Source organism: Nanorana parkeri, unplaced genomic scaffold (genome assembly GCF_000935625.1).
Source record: "Nanorana parkeri isolate BGI_ZX_2015 unplaced genomic scaffold, ASM93562v1 scaffold340, whole genome shotgun sequence".
In the NCBI taxonomy this organism is placed as follows: Eukaryota; Metazoa; Chordata; class Amphibia; order Anura; family Dicroglossidae; genus Nanorana; species Nanorana parkeri.
Genome location: NW_017306608.1, coordinates 721,590 through 737,978, shown reverse-complemented (window position 1 = coordinate 737,978; position 16,389 = coordinate 721,590). Strand labels below are relative to the sequence as shown.

At 37.7% G+C, this 16,389-nt stretch overlaps 1 protein-coding gene across 1 annotated transcript in view; it reads right to left on the bottom strand.

The window, feature by feature from the left end:
• The window catches only part of MYO10 (myosin X), a 195,992-nt gene that overhangs the window by 56,454 nt on the left and 123,149 nt on the right, over positions 1-16,389 (bottom strand). The window contains exons 14-19 of the mRNA XM_018558447.1: positions 16,041-16,107; positions 14,286-14,378; positions 13,193-13,261; positions 12,929-13,011; positions 8,703-8,811; positions 6,448-6,528 (exon numbers count right to left, since the gene is read on the bottom strand). Coding sequence (XP_018413949.1) covers positions 6,448-6,528; positions 8,703-8,811; positions 12,929-13,011; positions 13,193-13,261; positions 14,286-14,378; positions 16,041-16,107 — 502 coding nt within the window. The remainder of the gene's footprint in view (positions 1-6,447; positions 6,529-8,702; positions 8,812-12,928; positions 13,012-13,192; positions 13,262-14,285; positions 14,379-16,040; positions 16,108-16,389) is intronic.

Genomic DNA, 16,389 nt, shown 5'->3' with positions numbered 1-16,389 from the left:
GGAAATTGTTTTCAAATGTTAATGCACAAATACATCACATAGAACTGTATACCTCCCAACTTTCTGAGATGAGAAAAAGGGACACCTTCTAGCACAAACTTTATAGCCAAAGGACACACTCCTAGTTAAGGGGAGCATAAATAATTAACACGCCAACAATTATTTAGCTAAACCCACAAATGCTTTTTTTTTTACCACTGCTTTCCTTTTATACCATCTTTTCAAAATAACAAATGTAATTATTTGAACATTGGATAAACGTTCAGTGTAGTATAACATGTTTGGTAGCTAAAGACTGCATTTTTACAGATATATATGCATCAAAACAAAAAATGGGGCAACTAAACAGGATAGAGGGACAGAGGGATTAGGTTCCAAAAGAAAAACAGTGCCTCGAAATAAGGTTGGGAGCTATAGCATATACACCATTGTACAGCCAGTATAAGCACACTATTAGTGCACTGATATTAACTACACAATCCCAAAAAACACATTGCTATAAAAAATCTTAAAATAAACATACATATTAATTTTAAATGTGTTGTACAATATGAAATACTACTATTTCTTAAGAATGTTTAAAGACAGAAAACGGTGACTCGCTCTGTGATACACAGAGTTAGTATACTAATAGAGGAGAGTATTGAACAGGAAAATCCTTTAGTCGGTGTGAAGCCCATACCTTAGTAAAAGATCCCTGCCTTGCTTGCTGCCTTTTAGCTGTACTGCTGCGGGTCAATGCAGTTACTTCCAGTCATTCCCTGTTCCTATGATCTGTCTAATGAGGCCAGCAGATCTAGCTTTCCTTTCTTTTACTCTTCTTGCTCGGTTTGCTTCCTTCTAGAAAGTCTGCATGCTAGCAATCACTGCTTAGCACTGAGCCCAGACACAGTGCACGCACACAAAACAAGGCTTTCTTCTGCAGGCTGGTATTTCAAGTCTTCCATGTGATATCTTTGGCTGAGCTTGGTTAAGTCATCCCTTCTTGCACTCAAAGGAAGTCAAACTTGGAGGATTGCCTTGCAGTACCTGTCTATCAGCACACACAGCGAACAAGTAGCAGCAAATAATCCAGCAGTGCCACTATGACTGTGTACTTGAGCTGCCAGGACTGCACTTGAGACATTAAAAAGAATACTTTTCAATGAACAGCCAATTCCAAAGTTAGACAACCTGCTGAAAGTTTTCCCTTCCTCTCTATACATATTAATGGGACCCTAACTATGTTTGTTTATTTTTTAGGCATTGCAAACCATTTCTAAGTCACTGCCAGGGAAACCTGGTCACTTGCTTAATTAAGCGACTTTCTTTTTTAATACAGCTTAAAAAAAAGATGGATTTTCACAATCACAAGTAAATGCTGAATAGATGAAGATACAGAAACATTTATTACTGAGATGCAGCCAACACAACATTTTCTTGCATTTCAATGAAACATCTACAACAGAAAGTATTAATGCTGACCATGTTTGTACACAATAGGGATGCACCGGTACAAGTACAAGTACAGATACTTTTCAAGCTCCAAGACTAGACTAGACTAACTAAGTTAGAAGGCAACTGTCATTTGTAAGGTGCACACAGAGCTCCTGGGATTTGGACATCTCTCTTTTAATATATGATTTTGTTTTTATAAATATAAATAAAGGGATGCACCGATACCAGTTTTCCAAGTACAGCTTTTCTAAAACAATACAGGAGCGCCAGAGCCAGGTCCCAGCTGCAACCGCTGCAACTCGGGTAGTTCTCATGAAAATGCCAAGTATCGGCAGTGGTATCTGAACTGGTATCGGTGCATCCCTAGTACACAACTATAATTAGTACATTGTGTGTCTAGCCAATCTTTTGTAAAAGAACAAGCCAGCCCTGCAGATATTCCTCCTAAATCCAACATACACATACCCTAGTGCAGTAATGACTAACGTTTTTGAATTCGAGTGTCCAAACTGCAATGCAAAATCAATTTATTTATCCCAAAGTGTCAACATTGAAAATAAGTTTGGTATTGTGTTGCAGCGTGGGCACTGGGGTTTAAAAAATGTTCAGTATCACTGCCTTAGGTAAAATAGCAGACACACATATCCAAACATTTATACACTAACAGATACAAACATAATCGCAGACATATAATCATACATTCATAAACACACATATATCACACGCTCATAATACACACACACATCACACACATATCACCCTCACTCATAAAAACACACACATCACACACTCAATAAAACATCACACACGTAATGAAATATACACATATTACACACATTCATAAAAACACACACATCACACATATATATCATACACACAATAAAACACCCACATCACACGTAATGAAACACACACCACACACATATCACACACTCATTAAAAAAATACACACATCACACACGCATTAAAACACACACATCGAACGCATACCACATTAATGAAACACACACACATCAGACACCCATTAAACACACCCATCACACATATCACACGCACATTTAAAAAACACACACATTACAAAATACAAATATCACACACTTAGGGGTCTATTCACGAAGCTGCCGAAGGATCTGTCCATAGCTTCGGCATTCAGTCATTCACTCGGCTGCCCTCGGCAGCTTAGTGAATAGACCCCTATGTCTCTTTTTGCTCTTTTTTAATTTGATGCTGGTGCCCATAATCTGAGAGGATCATTCTGTTATTATAATTACTGGCTTCCCTCCACTTTATAAGAAGGGAAATGGGGTTGGAGACTTGCTCTGTGGGTCCACAACCCCAGCTGGCACCCATGATCTGAGAGGATCCATTTGTTATTATAATTACAGGCTTCCCTCCCCTTAATAAGAAGGGAAACGTGGTTTGAGACCTGCTCTGTGGGTCCACAACCCCAGGTGAGTACCCCTTTGTTATCTGTACTCACTGGGTGTAGGTGAAGGTCAGATATGATTCTGTGACAACTGCTTTATACACCTGGAAGTCTGGTTCATCTCTGCGGACTGCCTTCTGTGTCTTCCTGCACGTTCATTGATTTCTGCGCCTTGGATTTTATTACACATTGGACTTCATTATTTGAAATATTTTAGATTCTAGTCATATGTTGTTCATGCTTATTGGAATATTTGAGCAAATTTTTTGGATTTCTCAATGTTAAAATTTGTTTTCAGCTCGGCACATTACTGTTGAATACTACTACAATGCTTTACAGGAAAAATCTGAAGATAAAGACAGAAAGTCCACTCAAATTATCTTAATCTGTGGATTATACAATCCAGTATAGCCAGGCTTATCAACAAGAGCTTCTGCCTAGGTTACAACCCTTTACCACATAAGTCTGTGCTATGCAACCCTATTGTAACTGTAGTGTCTGAAATAATATACACACCATTCTGCTATTCAGAGTCAAGGCTACTCAGGATTCTTGCCAGTACAGGGAGCCAGCTAGCAGGGCAGCCAGTTGCACAAAATGAATACCAGGATATAAATGTGTGTGTAATTCAAAAGGAAGCCTGATTATCTGGAGTTAGTCTAGTTTCAGGGCAACCTAAGCCAACGATTTTGATCCAAAGCATCTAAAATTGTCTGGACGTTGTGAATAAAATAAGAATTCATTGGGTACTGAACTTCGATACCAAGGTGCTTAAAAGACGGAACTACCTTTAAGAAGTACAGACGACTGTGTCTGTGGATGAAGGGGACAAATTACATTCATGTAAAATTCTGAACTGGAACTAAACACTTCAATGTCAGTAATGCAGGAATGCACCTACTCAAATAAGACACATATATCAAGGTGTCATCCGGATAAAGGAATATCATGTCCTCCAAATCATACAACCTACTAAAGAATTAGTCTCAATACAACATTTTCAAATCTGGCTGCATTGCCTTCAAGTCAAAGCTACATGCTGCTTTGGGAAATAATTAAGTAATTGGGCATTAAGCATTTCAGGAGGCTATACAGCTTGACTAGAAACCTGCAAAAGCAACTTGGCAAAAGCAACTTTGTGGTCATTAAATGGAAGTGTTGTTTCTATTCTTTCAGTTTAATTGGGCTGGGGTCTCTTTTGTCATACTCAAAGCAAGCAAGCCTTGGTGGCCCTTTTAGTGATATATTTCAATTCATTATGTGATTTTCCTTTCTATTCTACTAATGTCAAGTACCTGCAATGTATTTGTACTTTGCTAGTAGCATACCCCTGAGAATGAACTCCTAGATATTTCCTATTAAGCACTCAGAAAGGTTAGGGAGAGCTGGATAAAAGGAAATAGAATTCCTACACAAAACAAACAGTAAACACTCCAAGTCTGGAGGATGAAAAAAACAAGAAAATCCAACTAATAGTTTTATCATGAATTTTAGTTTGCGGGTTTTTTTTATAAAGAGCAACCTGCTTCTAAGACTGGCATGGCTTGAACGGGTACTGGGTCCCACCACGATCTTTACCAAATGCTAACAGCGACACATGTACAGTAGTTTGAATCCTTCACGCTTCTTCAGAGAAGACCAAGATATCAGGACTTGCTTGAGGTGCAGAAACAAAGAGCTCTAGCTCTACAGGAACAGCCCAAATAACTGTAAACAATATTTGAAATTGGGAGTATTGCTGGCTTGTACTGAGCACACTTTATAAAATCTAGGTCGCTAGCATACTGTTTTTTTGAAGTTCATTTGTACTGAAAGCAGAAAATTTGAAATTATACAAGAACATGTAATAAATTGTGGTCTTAGCTGTCAGGGGCTAGCTGCACCACTGTGTGTAGTGATTGTACAAGCCCTACAGCTATTCTGTGTATCATGTTCAATCCCTTTGGTGATCATAAATACCACTAGTAAGCTTATTAGCACTGCAATCATTTTTCTGTCCTGTGCATTTGCCAGAACGATGTGCTTTGGAAGTTTATTATTGTGGGCATTGGTGTTTATAGTAATTTTGCAATACATTTGTATAATATGTTATGCAAAAATAATGCTAAATAAACACTTTATACAGATATCTACAATGTCAGTAAACAACTACAACATTACTCTCACGTACACCCTTTCTGTGTGGCAAAGGGGAGGTGACAAGCCTTAGCGACACACCAGGAGAACACAAATATGTAAACGGTAGAATTAAAAATATGTTAGGAATGCCTTTGTCGGATTTTATAACTCTGGCTAGTTAGCATTCAGAATAAAAGCAAAGATGCGGGAGGCCAAAGAAGACAGGAATTCTAAGTGGGAGCAGGTTATTAGTGAATACAAAGATTTATCTCGCGATTAAATCATTGTGGCATAAAGGAAAGCTGAAAAAACAAACTTGTGTTCATGCACCTCAGGGATACAAGAAAAAATAAATAAATCAATAAATAAATCAATAAATAAGCAAAAACATAAAATAACAGCACAAGCTGACAGCAGTAGGATTTAACAATTGATAGCACTACTAAGTCAGTATTAAAGGTCTGAATGGATAATTCCAGGATTTTCCCCACTGTTCTCAAATCAATAATGTGTTAGTTGAAAAAACAGAATATATTTGAAAACCTTTTTGTAGGGGAATACTCCATTCAGCTTCATGAGGAGAGACTGTCTTCTGTGAATGGGTTTAAATATTTCAGTGTAATGTTTAGAAGTAAACAAACCAAAGTGACAATGGCCAGCAGCCTGGGTCAATAATTAAAGGTGTGCAGGCACTGTACTGCTGGCTAATATAAATATGCATTTTTAGTTTTTTAGACCAGGTAGTGTTGTGCAAGCCAGGTTACAACATGTTCATGGCCCCACAGAGAGAAAGAAATTAGGAAGCAGAATGGCCATTGAAGGCCAGATTAAAGCAAGCAGCAGGGCTCAGTATACAATCTGTACCCCGTACTGCTGTCCAGCACAGCCCTGCGCTATGCATTTTGATAGCAAATTGCAAGCACTCGTTGGTCAGGTGAGCACGCTGACCACCAATGAGAAGCGCTTCTTAGCACAGGTAAATACAGTTTTGATGAAAGCTATTTTTTGTATCAGGACAAGTAGATTGGGCCCCCCGGTTTAGCCCTTTGCCATGTAGTTTTTTTAAATTTCCACACCCCTGGAGAGGCTGGTAGAAATAACAATAAAATGAATCTGTTGCTTAGAGTTGTCGTAAGCAAAGCACAGGTTCATAAAGAAACCATTGAAAAGTGAAATAGCTGTAGATTATTAACTCCCTGTGTAAAGAAAGCAGCAGTAACACCATTTCATAATTACTTTCTATGTATTATAAATAACAGTACGCTCCCAGGATAATAATTCTACACTTTGCTTTGATTCATATTATTTATTAAACTACTACTCCTAAGATTGACGTGCTTCTATATGAAATATAAATTATAAAGCAACACCTGAAGCATAAATAGTTGTGAAATATAACATACATACATAACAGAAAGGGCTAAAATACTGGACTGTTGTCACAGTTGTGCAGAACTTCATCTTACCTTGTGTACATTTGGCTTAATGCAGCGAACAAAGAACGGATTTGATGTGCTCAGTTTTGCCATTAAGGAATGCAGCGAATCCTAGAATATCAATGAATAATCTTTAACTAAACATGGCAGAATTTACCACATTGTTTTTTTAAACTGTCAATAGGTGGAATTATCTGACTGGTTTTCTCATATTGCCCTCTAGTGGCTAAAAGGTGTTGGGAATATGGGAAAGAAAAGTATGACAACTCTGCAGACAAAATCAAAGTAAAACTCCAGCCTACACTTAGGAGACTACTTTCCTAGAGTTGCTATGTTGGCACAATACCACATTATATCCTTATGAGCATACGATAACAGACATTGTACAACATTAATTGGCTGTTCAAATTGTATGTTCCTGCTGCATACTTACTATGCCTGTAATGTTTATATTAAAAAACACAGATCTTAGCAGTGGCATTGGGTTTCAACTGGTAAAAAATGGTTATTAAAGGTAAAAAATATTTAGACACAGGATATTCTTGAGGTATAGGATTTAGGTTTCATATTTTAAGACATACCAAGTGAATTTCAAGTATTACAACTGCATGAATGTGCAGAATTAGGATACAAAAGGGTGTTCCAACAGTGGGGACATAGTATTACACCACAATATAATATAGTATATATATTTCATATACTGCATTAGGTTTGTGGAATACACCCCACATATACAGACATCCCAACCTGAAAAAACTCATTTTGGGGAGGTGCCCCTCTCATTGGGGGAAAGGTATTCTCTCCCCCCAACCCCCCCCCGATTTGCTGGGGAAAGGGGGGGATGGGGGAGAGGGCACCTCCCTGAAATGATGGCAGATAGCAGAGCAGCTAATGCTTCCCATGCTATCTGTTGTTTTTTTTTCCTTTCTGACAGCGGCTTCCATCAGAATAATAAAACAAAACAACAAATAGCAGGGGAATGAATAGCTAGGCTGCTATTGGCCATTTCAAATTGAAATAGCCAATAGCAGGCTGGCTATTGCACCCACCCACTGCTGCTGTCAATTAGCAGAGGAGGACCTGAAGGAGAACATCTGATGGCTGCCGTCAGAATAGGAATAAAAAAAAACAGTAGATAGCAGGAAAGGTTAACTCTGCTAGATAGAGCAGAGCAAACTTTTCTGGGATAAAATGTTTCTCTCCCGGGCGCCAGGGAGCCGTTATCTTACAGTGGGAGACTCCCGGAATGTACAGAACAGTTGGGATGTCTCCGTATGTATGGGGTAAACAATAATTATAGAGAGTTCAACAGGGGACAATATGAGGGTAGGGGTGGCTTGGGAGGCACAGATGGGCCCATCCTATTGCTCACCCCAATGTGGGCCAAGTTGTTTGCCAACTCATCAACCAGGAAATCACGCATGCCCCAGTAGGAAGGTGTGACAGTAGAATTAACCTGAATAAAATATGAGGATTTTGTATTCTAGGGAGTAAGTAAAATGTTTCCAGCAGTACCCCATACTAGTGAACTTATTCAGTGTATCTTGCTTGGCAAGCATTAAAGTGACATTAAACCCTCAGATTTTTTAACATAAAACAATACTGTAATGTGTGCCTTACTGTAATCCATGGTTGTTTCCCTTCTCTTTGCTGCTCTTCCTTTTAAATCTGTATCTGTTCTCATGCTCTGCAGAACTTCTGTTTTGCAGCAGACAGCCTTGTCTCTGAAATGTGTACACAGTGTCTGTGCATAAGTTTGTATAGGCTTGTAACCAGAGCCAGCACTACAGGAAGAGGCCCTGAGCTGAAAAAGGAAGTTCTCTCCCAGCATGAGAAGACATGAGGATTTAAAAGGAAGAGCAGCAAAGAGAAGGGAAACTACCATGGATTACAGTAAGGCACACATTACAGTATTGGTTTATGTTAAAAAATCTGAGGGTTTAATGTCACTTTAATTCTTCTATCTCCAAAATATGATCATCTTGGTTTATCTATTCTGTCACATAGGGGTGTGAGGTGACCTTCAGTGCCTCTGGATCACTGCATGTTTTGCATTTATTAGATGTCTGTGTTGGAATTAAATATTTTAAACAACCCTGCAAAATCTGAGATCACTAAAGCCCTTCTCCTTTCTATATTCAGGTCCTGTAAATTGACTGTACTGAACTACAAAAAAAAGCTGAGCTGTGTTTGGTTAATGTAGTTCAAGATTGCTCTCCATCTGCTATCAATAATGTCTTGGCATGGATCATAAAAGCTTTCAGCTTCCATTGTATGCTACACACCTTAAACTGTAGGCTGACTGTAAGTTTCCTGTGCTTGCTTCCAGACTTCAATGTGTCTTGATTATTCCGACTTGAAACGTGTTCAAAGAGATCATATATGAAATCAAGCCTAAATAAAGAAGTAAAAAGAATCATACAATTGATCATGTTTGCTGTTTACAAATCATTATAGCAACTCACTAGGAAAATGGTATGTTTGGTTCTCTATAAAAAAAAAAAGGCAACAAATCATAGACCACATATAACATGAATGTGAACCTGTGGCTAAAATTCACACTTCACATAATCATTTGTGCACATTTGGGAGCAATAAAATAATCACACTGCAGTTTTTAAGTGACACAAAACTAAGGAGTTAAATCTTAAAAGTGCATTTAAGTGCCTTATTATTAACAAAAATGTATCTTGTTTGTGCATCACTCGGCTGTAGAACCTCAAATGATCTCTCAATTGTTGCTGACACTGTCCTTCCTTCTGGAGGGTGGCTACTTTTTGTTCCCCATTTTCCCTGTGTGTGTTGTAAAGTAGCCACCATTCCAAGCTCCCTCCTGTGATGGACTATAAACTCACATTGAGTTTACTCATTTTTATTGAAGTTGTAGTCTAACACGGGAGTGAGCTTGGAGCGGGGGCTACTTTACAACACACACAGGGACCACGGGGAACAAAAGAAGACAACCTCCAAAAGGAAAGACAGTGTCAGCACCAATTCAGAAATTAATTCAGGATCTACAGCTGAGTGATGCACACATTAGATACATTTTTGATAAAAGTTAGGGTGCTTGAATGCATTTTTACGAATTAACTACTGAGTTTACTGTCACTTTAAACAAACTGTGCTTATTTGTTTACTTCAAATATCCAATGGAGTAGAGGAGAGTAATAAAAATAGAAAAATAGAAATTTCCACGGGACATAATTCGATGGTTGAATACAGTTTCACTGGGCTAAATATTTCTACTTCATTAGTAAAACAACCACATGATCTCCTGTTTTCAATCAGCAATGAGATATGATGGTTCTATGTATAGAAAATGACAAACCATACATACAACAAGGTTTGATTACATGGACACAAATAGATTTGTTTATTTATGTATAGTCTAAACAAACCTAGATGGATGGAAACACAAAATGTGTCACTGCTAACATCCTTCTGAAGCTGCTAGTATTCTCGCTGTCTCGGATTTCAATAGTTTCTAATTCACTGACCCAGGGATCCCGACCTGAAATAAGTTATTTCAGGGGGAGGTGCCCTTCTCATTTCAGGGAGGTGCCCTCTGTCTGTTTTTTTCTGACTGATGGCGGCCGGTGGCCTTGATGTCAGGAAAACAAGAAAACAGACAGCACGGAAAGGCTTACTCTGCTGGATAAAGCTGAATAAACCTTTCCGGGAGAAATTGTTTCTCTCCGGGTGTCTGGGAGCCGCTATTTAATAGTGGGAGACTCCTGGAACATCAGGGAGAGTTGAGATGTCTGCTGACCCAGGACAAGCAAGCAGATTAGAAAGCCAGCGTGCAGTTTGTAATCCTGATCTGCATACCTGTTCCAGGTCATTGGCTAACATGATACAGATGGTACTGAGTTAACATGGCAATCAGGCAACTTGCATGTTCAGAAGGAGAAGTGTAACAATAGCACCTTCCTACTTTCTCAGTACAGGTTCCCTTCAAGATGACTGATGCTGATTTCCTGAAGGAATAGATACTGTCCATTTAGCAAATGGAATGTTCACTAAGCTTTTTAAACAAACGGAAGATGTGTTTATTTTAGTCTTCCAATCATGTTCAAGAACACCTCAGAAAGTAGACGTGAGAAAATGCTTGTTGCTTTAGGGTTTATTCACCAGAGCAGAGATCAGCGAACAGATGCTCATTGATCTACCCTCACTCTAACTTTGTAGCAGTACTATGCAGTTTTTTTTTTCAACACTGAAAAATGTGGCACCGAAAAAAGTAACACAAAAACTAGTGAAAATGAAAAAATAAATAAATATTATTGGTAAATAAAAAATATAAGATAATAAAAAACATCAGCAGAAAAATAATAGCTAGGGATGAAATTAGGGCTGATTAGGGTCAAAGTAGCATTATACTCTCAAAACGTTTTTTCAATAATGACTCCAGATCAAACACTTACAGTGTCCAGCAAAGTGTTTCTTTACATCTCTATCTGAGCACTTACAATCATCATGTTAACAAACAACTTCAACTCTCTCAGCTCTGCTTCCCTGAACTTCCTGTCAGGTACAAGGCCACAAGGGAGAGCACAATCTCCAGCAGCTGTCCATCTACTAGCTTGCAGAAGGAAGGAGAGGTGGACAGGGGGGAGGGGAGTGGCTAGCCTTGCTGTGTGTTTGTGGAGGCACACACAGCTTATTAGCACACACAAAAGTGGTAAGGAGCCACACTAAAACAGGATATCAGTGGACCAGCTGATTCTCCAGGAAAACATTTAAGCATATAGGAAGCCTTACCCCTTTATTCAGCATTTGAAATTGCTTGAAAACCTTTTGACTTCAGTATCACTTAATAGAGGTATCAGTTAATAGAGGTTAAATCTGAAAAGAATGGGTGCTTTTTAATCAAGAAATGGTATCCACAGTAACATTGCAATTACTTATGAGTTAAATGAATATATTTTCAACTAGGAGTTGACCTGACTTCCTTTGTGAAAACAAAAGGAATGTTCTTTCTCCCTCAGGAGCAAAATTGGCCACAGTTGCCGAAAGAGGTTTGTGTTACTTTCATCTTAACTAAAACTGCTGGAGTTTATGAGAGTTTGAACTTGATGGAAATGTGTCATTTTCACCTTAGTAACACTCTATAAATGTGTGAACAAGCACAGAACATAACATACCAGATTGGTAATATGCGGACACAAGTAGAACTGCTGATGTTTTCTATACAAAAAATATTTAGTTGAAGCCTAATTTAAAAGAGACATTAATTGGAGTCCCACATGAGCAAAAGCATTCTGTGGCTGAACACTCATGATTTAAATGTACAACTGACACCTTTATCTATGACACTAATGAATGTGTTTTATAGATATCCTCTGAGGTTCTAACACAGGAGTAGGCAGCATCAGCACTCCAACTGTTCTGGAACTACAAGTCCTATGATGTACCACAAGACGCTGTCACAGGCATGGCTCCCGGTGGCAGAGACTTGATGGCATTTGTATTTTGACCACAGCTGTATGCCAAGGTTGCTTACCCCTGTTCTAACACTACACAGGCAGCATTTTTTTTTTAACTGGCCAGCGACTAATATATTAATTCTGGATGCTAGACTGTAAGCCTCAATTTCTATTAGAAATGATTAAGTAATCTTTTCAGATTTTCCCTACATTTCCCCTGCTGCCACAAGATGGCAGGATTGCTATTAGGTGACAGACAAGTAGGACAAGACACACTGAACAATGAATTGACAAGCACAAAAAAACTTCTCATTCTCCGATTTTGATGGAACATAAAAAAAAACTTACATTCTAGCTATTAGATGATGTTGAATAAGAAAAATTGGGACTTTTATAGAATGCAGCAGAATCTGGACGGGTCTGTAATATTGGCACAAATATATGTCCATTCCGATGTGCTGTGGACAAATTTTAGCCCACCAGTGCTGAGTGAAATGTAAAGGATGTCATTGCTGACCTTTCTGAAAATGCTAGTCAATATCCCAATATAAGCATGTACCAAGTGACGTTTTAGCAACTGGTCTGCATAAATATTCTGGATGAGTGTCTTACAAAGTACGGAAACCATTTGATAAGCGTGATTGGTAGACAACTAGTGTTTTCAGAATAAGACCTTTTAGCTCAGCTTTATACGCTCAGGTTGGGTTTCTAGACCCAATCAGATAACCAAATGGTACACATAACCCAATCAGATTTGGTTACCATTAAGGTAGCCAAATCTGGTCAGCCCAGATTAACTATATCACTGTATATCCTTGAGGAAAAGACCTTGTGTGGCCCCAAATAGTTTGCTGTATGAAGTTATATGAAGTGCTGGTGACCTTTCTTTTCTTTGTGACTTGCAACTCAAGGTGCCATTGGTTGCTGTCACTACAAGCACCCTCCTTTATTGCTTTGGTCAGAACAATATATGGAGTGCAGTTTTTGGCTGTATTATCTGTAGATTAACTCTGACACATGCATTATGTACCATTTTCCATGAATAACTTGCAGGTATATCTAAAAGGGGTTGCAGTTTACTTTACCTGCTTTCACGCAATAAGTTAAGAAGGTCATCTCTGAAAGTGTCTCGGTTCTTCTCCAGGATACCCCTTACATCATATAAGACCTTTATATGAGAACAGAAGACATGATTGTAAAACAAGATAACCTTTCTTAAATGTCAGTGAGTGAAAAATACCACAAAATATGAATGTAACGGTGAATTACAAATAATCTGTCAGTATAAGACAGTCTTGTATGTATGATAGTAATTTGTACACTGCAGATAAACAACATAAAAAGATTACCTCTCCAGCATAGTGTTTTACACCAAAGTTGTGGACAGCAACTCTTGGCTTCACATAGAAAGGATTGTTCTGAAAAGAAATACATCAAGTATTAAAGTACGAGGGAAGAAAATGCTTAAAATTATCATAAATGTCAGTCTTTATTCAGAAAGCACTATGTAACATTGTTTTTTTTGAAACATGTATAAGAACACCCTGCACATGCCTTAGTTGTGATTGCCTAGTTAGTGTAGCTCCGTACGACGTACGTCCTTGGCAGCGAAAGGGTTAAACCCAAAAACAAAAATGTAATATACTGCAGTACATCAGTCATTATATGAGGTGCCTAAATTAGTTTTCTATTTTCAGGCTTTTTACTTTTATTCCTACCTGCCAGTAACACATTTCCTATCCAACACTCACTCACTGTAGTAAATTTATAGAGGAGCAGCATTATTCACCCTAGGCTGCTCTCCTCATTTGAAATACAAATACCTCCTCCTCTACTCATCTCCATTACATACTTTTACATTGTAAGCTCTCAGGAGCAGGGCCCTCCTTACCATCTTGTCTTGAATTGTATTGTGATTGTAATGTCTTCCTTATATTGTAAAGTGCTGTGCAAACTGTTGGCGCTATAAAAATCCTGTATAATAATAATAATAATAATAATAATAATAGGGAGAAGATGTTTTGAAGTTCACAGAAGATAGCTGGGAAAGCTTACATTATACCATTGGGATATGGGTTCAGTGTTTTTCCGTACTTGTAGAAAATGCAATTAGCCTGAAGAAAACAAATGTATCCTCCACATTTAAGGACTGGTAAGCTGCAATATTATTTGATAATAGGTTCCGTAGTGCAATAAGAACAGAGCCTTGATACACATAGATTGTCTGTTCTGATTAACCTTTACCCAGTTTTTCACAATCTTCATCCACTGGGATGGTAAGACTGCAAAAAGTAGCTTTTCAAAAGCCTTTTCTTTTAATTCCGCTTACTCTGCCAAACAAACCTCATTGTTACTGTGCACAAAGGCACAGACATACTGTAGTATGTATGCATGCAGCGTATTTAAAAACAGATCAAGCAAAGAGGCAAAGAAAACACCTACCGCATGCTGGGTATGCAACTTCTCCAATAAGGTGCTATCAGTAGCTCGAGGAAAGTAACTTTCTTCATTGATCAAAGCTAGCAAGCCAAGTTTCTAATACAAAAAAAATACAGACTTTTTATAGTTATTTTTATACTTTCATTAGTCTTACATTTATAAAATATGTTTGTAAGAATAGCCAACATTTCCAAATATAAATTCCAATATAATGAGAAAACAATATTTTAGATCAAGTTTCACTCTGTATTGGAGCTTTTTTTTAACCAGTCAATAGAAGCCGATTTGTGAAAATGTCAACACACGGGTGTTAATTTCAAATTGATCTACATGTTTTTTTGGGCGGAGGCACTACGAAGAAAGTAAAACCCCTGTGAGGTTTTTATTGTTGTCTGTGTCATTATTGAGAATGTCAATGTTAAAAGTCCATTGCGCACACCATCCTACTGACCTAAAAGAAGAGTGATGGGTGCATGGCTACAAAGGCACCATGTACCTAAGCATCATTTCACGCCTGTGTAGGACCCCTTTATCAATGTGATGGGACTGGATGTTGTTGGTTATGTCCATGCTGTTTACGTAAAGCTACAGCCTTTTGTATCTCTGAGCTTTGGTGTGGTCTGGTATCTTTTTAAACCTGTTGAGAAGATTTTCCCTCAGTTTCTGACCTAATAATAACAGAAAGAGGTTCTAACCTTTCCCCATTCCATAAGAAAAAAAACTACAAAAAATGATCTAGGCTGGAGTTTTAATTAATACATGTATCCTATATATCATCATCATGGTCAAGTATAGTAATATACTGTTCACACTTGTAAACATATTGTTTATTACCTCTTCGGGAAGATGAAACAGTGATTATCTGTTAAGATTATATTGCTCTAAAGCCAAGTTGTAACTTTGTATTTATTCATAAACGTATCCTTTTTTTTAATAGAATATGAAATATCAATTAATAGAAGAAAATGTGGAATATATGATCTTTTAGCCAATCAACTGTTTGACTGATTAAGGGTTTTGAATGTCTGTCAGATTTTATTGCCATCTGTACCTTCCTAGTGACACCCATCCTCCTAATTGCTTATCTTGGTGGCACAGGGATGCTTTTATCTGCAAGTTGTATTTTTTTATTACATTCTTTTTTAAAGACTTGGTTGTTTTTGTTGGGTATGATATCAACCTCTTTACATTCAAAGGGGTATTCTAAAGTTCTTTTTTACGACTACTGGCAGCCTGGCTGTCTTTCGGTTCAACTTTCTGACTCACTGACGTTGTGGAACAAGCATGCAGAAACAAAAAACAAAGTCTTTCACATATAAATTAATTAAAACCATTAGCATCATTGAATGTCACTTATTTTAGAAGAAAATACACATGATGAAATGCGTTTCCTTTTACAAAGTTTTTTTTTTTTTTTATAGGCTCTTAGAACTTAAATATTTTTCTGCAAATGCCATTAATAACGTTTTTATATAAAGGAGCTTTTGTTGTAGATTGTCCTGTTATTTCTACTATATCTGTGAAAAAACATAAAAATTGGCAATATTTTGTATATTGTGTATAAATATCTGACCTAATTGCTTAACTGTATACCTTTCCCTAGTTTTTTACCTTTCAATTTGTCCTGCGTTATCTGTTATGTATGAAGTATATCCGCTAATACCAAAGCCCCTTCTATGTGTTGGTGGAGCATGCGTCAGAGCTGTTTCAGTAAAATTATACAAGCTAAACATGTTTCAGGTCAAACTGTGATCTTACCTTTTCTATCAAATCCAAGCATTCTCCATTATCGGTCCAGTCTATGGCTTCCCACACTAGACCCTCTCTAAGAGAAGCACACAGTACAAGTTAATATATATGAATGACCGGGAAGGAAATCTATGGTCTTCAAATTGATATAGATACATGAGTGAGTAGGGTCTAATGTAAATACTCCTCTTTATGTAAATATATTATTTAAAATCCTTGCTTCTGTGTAAGAACATTACTTTTGTACATTGCATCAGCCATTAAAGCTCTTTATGTATGCAGGCTGTAATAGTGCAAAACAGTGATGGTGCTTTATTGTTCTTTTCTATCAATGCATCCCAATTAGTCATCTCAGACT